The sequence below is a fragment of the Marmota flaviventris genome, chromosome 3 (assembly GCF_047511675.1).
Source record: "Marmota flaviventris isolate mMarFla1 chromosome 3, mMarFla1.hap1, whole genome shotgun sequence".
NCBI classification, from domain to species: Eukaryota; Metazoa; Chordata; class Mammalia; order Rodentia; family Sciuridae; genus Marmota; species Marmota flaviventris.
Window position 1 is genome coordinate 78347048 of NC_092500.1, and position 6000 is coordinate 78353047.

Genomic DNA, 6000 nt, shown 5'->3' on the forward strand with positions numbered 1-6000 from the left:
TTTTTCTTTTTTAATGCTAGAGTTTAAACCCAGGGCCTGGTACATGTTAGGGAAATACCCTACCACTGAGCTACATCCCCAGCCTTATAAGTTATCTTTGTAAATAACCAGGGAAAAAAATGTTATTATTGCCTAATTTTAATTAGTAAACAGACTTCACCTGTAGTGGACCAATGTGTGTTCAGCCATATGGAGGTGAGAACGGGGGTCTGGGATATCCAGGAATGAGCAGTCATCCCCTCCAGTGCCACCCTGCCCAAGGTAGATCTCTGTGGTCCTCTGCAGCCTGCCTCTGGCAAATCTCACGAGGAAAGAGTACCACAGAGCCAGGTGATCAAAAACAAGCCTGGAGCCCTGGCTTGAATATCATTTCCCAAAAAACAGAGAGCATTCACCTCTTCCCATAGCCTGACAGGTAGCAATTACCTTTGTGGAAAAAAAAAATGAATTATTACTACAAAACAGAAACAACTCTTCCAAGTTGACACCTAAACTCTAAGCAACCTCCCTAAGGTAGTAAATACATACTAAGGTAGTATGATTTTAATTAATTGAGTATTCAGATATACTAGTTGTTGCCCTTAGGAATACAGCATCACTTTTCGACACTTCTAATAGCTTAGCAAGTTAGGGGGATGTACTACTGTTACTTGTGTGTTGCCCTGAAGGTCTGCTTATGAGTGGGTCCTCACATGACCTCTCAAAAAAAAAAAAAAAAAAAAATTAACAGGCATTCTGTTTTTCCTGCTGTTCTTTCCCAATTGAGTGTTAAATATCTGACCTATCATTAATGAGCTAGCCTGGGAACTCATTATCATCTACAACATTACACCTTTGGATAAACGAGTTCCCAAGTGCCAAACAACCAATTTATAAACAAACTTTATAAATATAACCACCTTGCAATTTAAGAACTTTTTGTGGTTTGGGGTATTAGAGACTCATAGCTTTCATGGATTTATTTATATTCAGTTATCATGTACTAAAAATCAGGGCTGGCAGGAAGGAGCAAGGATTTCAGCTGATGATTGACCTCAGCATGCTCCTCTCCCCACAGCCTGGCTTTCTGGATTCTTGCTTGCATGTTTACAACTCCTGTGATGTGGAAGAGGGACAGAAAAAACACAACCTTTGTTTCTTTGTTTAAAAAAAGAAAATTCAACCATGTACTAATGAGGTATTGGGAGAGAAAGAGATCCAAGAAGGCACTGATCTTTGGTCAGATATAGGAAATTGAGGTTACAAAGACTTATACAATGAAAACTACAGAACCCTAAAGAGAGAAATAGAAGAAGATCTTAGAAGATGGAAAAATATACCCAGTTCATGGATAGGCAGAACTAACATCATCAAAATGGCGATATTACCAAAAGTTCTCTATAGGTTTAATGCAATGCCAATCAAAATCCCAATGGCATTTCTTGTAGAAATAGAGAAAGCAATCATGAAATTCATATGGAAAAATAAACGACCCAGAGTAGCAAAAACAACTCTAAGCAGGAAGTGTGAATCAGGCGGTATAGCGATACCAGACTTCAAACTATACTACAGAGCAATAGTAACAAAAACAGCATGGTACTGGTACCAAAACAGGCGGGTGGACCAATGGTACAGAATAGAGGACACAGAAACCAATCCACAAAACTACAACTACCTTATATTTGATAAAGGGGCTAAAAGCATGCAATGGAGGAAGGATAGCATCTTCAACAAATGGTGCTGGGAAAACTGGAAATCCATATGCAACGAAATGAAACTGAATCCCTTTCTCTCGCCATGCACAAAAGTTAATTCAAAATGGATCAAGGAGCTTGATATCAAATCAGAGACACGCCGTCTGATAGAAGAAAAAGTTGGCTACAATCTACATTCGGTGGGGTCGGGCTCCAAATTCCTCAATAGGACACCCATAGCACAAAAGTTAATAACTAGAATCAACAAATGGGACTTACTCAAACTAAAAAGTTTTTTCTCAGCAAAAGAAACAATAAGAGAGGTAAATAGAGAGCCTACATCCTGGGAACAAATCTTTACTCCTCACACTTCAGATAGAGCCCTAATATCCAGAGTATACAAAGAACTCAAAAAATTAGACAATAAGAGAACAAACAACCCAATCAACAAATGGGCCAAGGACCTGAACAGACACTTCTCAGAGGAGGACATACAATCAATCAACAAGTACATGAAAAAATGCTCACCATCTCTAGCAGTCAGAGAAATGCAAATCAAAACCACCCTAAGATACCATCTCACTCCAGTTAGATTGGCAGCCATTATGAAGTCAAACAGCAACAAGTGCTGGCGAGGATGTGGGGAAAAGGGTACACTTGTACATTGCTGGTGGGACTGCAAATTGGTGAAGCCAATTTGGAAAGCAGTATGGAGATTTCTTGGAAAGCTGGGAATGGAGCCACCATTTGACCCAGCTATTCCCCTTCTCGGTCTATTCCCTAAAGACCTAAAAAGAGCATGCTACAGGGACACTGCTACATCGATGTTCATAGCAGCACAATTCACAATAGCAAGACTGTGGAACCAACCTAGATGCCCTTCAATAGATGAATGGATTAAAAAAAATGTGGCATTTATACACAATGGAGTATTACTCTGCATTGAAAAATAACAAAATCATAGAATTTACAGGGAAATGGATGGCATTAGAGCAGATTATGCTAAGTGAAGCTAGCCAATCCCTAAAAAACAAATGCCAAATGTCTTCTTTGATATAAGGAGAGTAACTAAGAACAGAGTAGGGTCAAAGAGCATGAGAAGAAGATTAACATTAAACAGGGATGAGAGGTGGGAGGGAAAGGGAGAGAGAAGGGAAATTGCATGGAAATGGAAGGAGACCCTCAGAGTTATACAAAAGTACATACAAGAGGAAGTGAGGGGAAAGGGAAAAATAATACAAGGGGGACAAATGAATGTCAGTAGAGGGGGCAGAGAGAGAAGAGGGGAGGGGAGGGGAGGGGAGGGGGGATAGTAGAGGATAGGAAAGGCAGCAGAACACAACAGACACTAGTATGGCAATATGTAAATCAATGGATGTGTAACTGATGTGATTCTGCAATCTGTATATGGGGTAAAAATGGGAGCTCATAACCCACTTGAATCAAAGTGTGAAATATGATATATCAAGAACTATGTAATGTTTTGAACAGCCAACAATAAAAAATTAAAAAATAAATAAATAAATAAAAGGGAACATCAAAAACAAATATCAGTGTCAACTTCAGTGGTGACTTGGATTTAAAACAGTCACGAGTTCTCCATTTATTCTAAGACATAAAGTGATTCTGAAACCATTTTAACAAATGCTGCCACAAGAATTTCTTTTATTAATTAACAGCCACTGAGTCTATGAGGTATGTATGTATATCCAGTCATACATTCCTACATTGATGTTTAATAAATACATATCATAAATATACAAATGTAAATTGTATTCTATTAGTAAATTCAAGGATTTGTAACATGTCTAAGGATGTATTCCTTATAAGTATTAGGAATTTTCTCTATAAGATACTTATTATTAGCACAGCCCTAGTGGTTTAAAAAGATTAAAATAACAACTAAAGGTAAGGGCTGGGAGGCACTCAGTGACAGAGCACTAGACTAGAGTGTGTGGGGCCCTGGGTTCCATCCCAGCACCACAAATAGAGAGCAAGAGTGGTGCACCATCTCCCCATTCTCAACCGCCGCCTCTGGCTGCCAAAGCAGTGATTGAAAACACAGAATATGGGAAGGCAGCATCCAAACCCCTCACACATCTTGTCCTGTCCTTTTCTTTCCAGCTATGCCCCCAGCAAAGCCAGCAAGGCTGCCTCTGTGCTGCTGTATTCTCTGTGGGCACACTCGGAGCTCCACAACGCCTACAAGAAGGTAAGAACGCTGACAGCCAGCATGTCGCAGTTACAGAGCCAGGTGACCGTGACCTGCCTGGCACTAAACCACTAGAAAACTGCATTTTCTTATGTGAGAATTGTGTTGCCTTTCATGTTTTTGTCTGTTTTTTCCAAAGGCTCAGTTTAAGAAGACAGATTTTGTCAACAGCCGGACTGCCAAAGCCTACCACTCCCTTAAAGACTGAGGAGGATGAAAACTTAACCTCAGATATTTCAGCCTCACCATACTCAACTGCAAAAAGCCCCAAAGGAAAACACCTATTTTTCTACTAACCAGCCCAAGAAACCTCAAAAAGCATGCCATGTTTCTATCCTTTTCTATTTCCATGGTCCCCAGAATGCAGAAAACAAATAATCAGGACATAATTTTGGTAGGCTTCCAGGAGATTTTTGCAAGTGCTCCACCAGGAGATAATGGCAACCAGTTCTACGTTACCCTCTACAAAAGCCCTCTTTGTTATCCAGGCCTATGGTGTGTGGCCTTCTAGAACCAAAATGTGAATTCATGTGGCAGTTAACAGAATACATAAGGAAAGAAGCTGTTGTATTACTAGAATTTTAAAAGTTTGATTTACACTTGTATTCCTTTTCTGGTTTACAGTTTTTATCACCCATCTTCACATTGCTTCACCGTTGAGCCACAAGTGTATTATTCTGCAGTGTTGAAACAGATCAGAAATGCAAGAAATATTTGCAGAGTTATCCAGAAGAAAGTGTAATGGCAAAATTGTTTGTTTACTTTGAGCTTATTTTTATCCCCTTGGGTTTTTTTTCCCCCGCCCTGATTTTAAATGAATTTAAGAAGTTTAGATTACAAAGCATGTATGACTGACTATAAAAGAAAGAAATTGAGAGGAAGTGAGTATACCAAATTTAAGATTTTTTTTTCCATAAAGATAGGTAACTAAGGTTATAAAATCCAGTGTTCTCCCTAAGTGCTAAGTAAATGAGATTTTTGCTAAAGGAAATACTTTGCCTACAACACCACTATTAAATGCAAATTTCTTCTAACTAGTGGCATTCGGTACCATCTATTTCCTGTGCTTTTTCAGCCACTGCATTGGGCTGGTGGAAGAATGGACTCCACTCCTGAGTTCTAAGAGGAACCACAGGGATCCCTTAGACTGCTGGGCCAGCTCTGGGCACTGAAACAGCTCTAATGATTCACTATCAAGCAGCCCAACTTTGTCCAACATTTAAAAACTAGCACAAAACCACTAAGTCTTCTGTGATCTTCCTCAAGCCATTATCTTAAGCCAAGAAAACTCTAGAGGAAAAAAGTGAAGAGGTTGAGGAGAACTGAAAAGGTGTCAACGCCATCCAGAAGCGACTTGAGAAGCACTGACTAATCAGTGCTTAGAAGGCTAATCATGTCTAGTAAAGTGCATCTGCACAAAATGTTGTTTTAAATGGGCTGTGATTAAAACATTCAGAGAATTAGTCTTCAAGGCTATAATTCTGTTATATTTTGTTGCTTTGGAAAAGTCTAACAATGTTTGTCATAAAAAAGTAAGAGAAGACTCTTTCAGATCATTTTGGCCAGGAAAAAAAAATGTAATAGAAAATAAATTCTTATTTCCAATTAAAATGTGTATGTAAGTCTTTATATTTGTAACTTAAACATTTTTTGACTGTTACAGCTCAGTGAAGACTACTAGGTTACTAACTCAGGTCAAACTGAAATTATTTAGATGTCCATTTTTTAAATACTACAAGAGAGAATTTGTATCTCTTTTCCAGATTTCTAACAATAAGCATTTGGAGTTTATTTCTCCAGGTAATTGATGTATGTTCAAAAGTTCCTGTGTTTTGGGGGGCATTAATAGAGACCTTAATAATACTAAATACAGAATGAGGCAAAAATAACATTGCCTGCATAGGTATTTATGTGTATATGATTTGTTTACCTTTCTATATGACAGGAGAGTTGAGGATTTGACCTTGTAAACTTCAATTACTTTTGAATATCTTCTTATTATTACTATTTCTTTCCTAATTAGAGTCCTAAATTCTTTATCAAGGAACAACCTGTAAGGGCTGGGGTTGTAGCCCAGTGGTAAAAGCGCTTGCCTTGTATGCATGAGGCCCTGGA

The 6000-nt window shown here is 38.6% G+C and overlaps 1 protein-coding gene across 1 annotated transcript in view; it reads left to right on the plus strand.

Moving 5' to 3' along the window:
* Pkp2 (plakophilin 2) overlaps positions 1–4182 on the plus strand; it is a 72215-nt gene extending 68033 nt beyond the window's left edge. The window contains exons 12-13 of the mRNA XM_027934179.2: positions 3798–3885; positions 4025–4182. Coding sequence (XP_027789980.2) covers positions 3798–3885; positions 4025–4093 — 157 coding nt within the window. The 3' untranslated portion in view covers positions 4094–4182. The remainder of the gene's footprint in view (positions 1–3797; positions 3886–4024) is intronic.
* The last annotated feature ends 1818 nt before the right edge of the window (positions 4183–6000 follow it).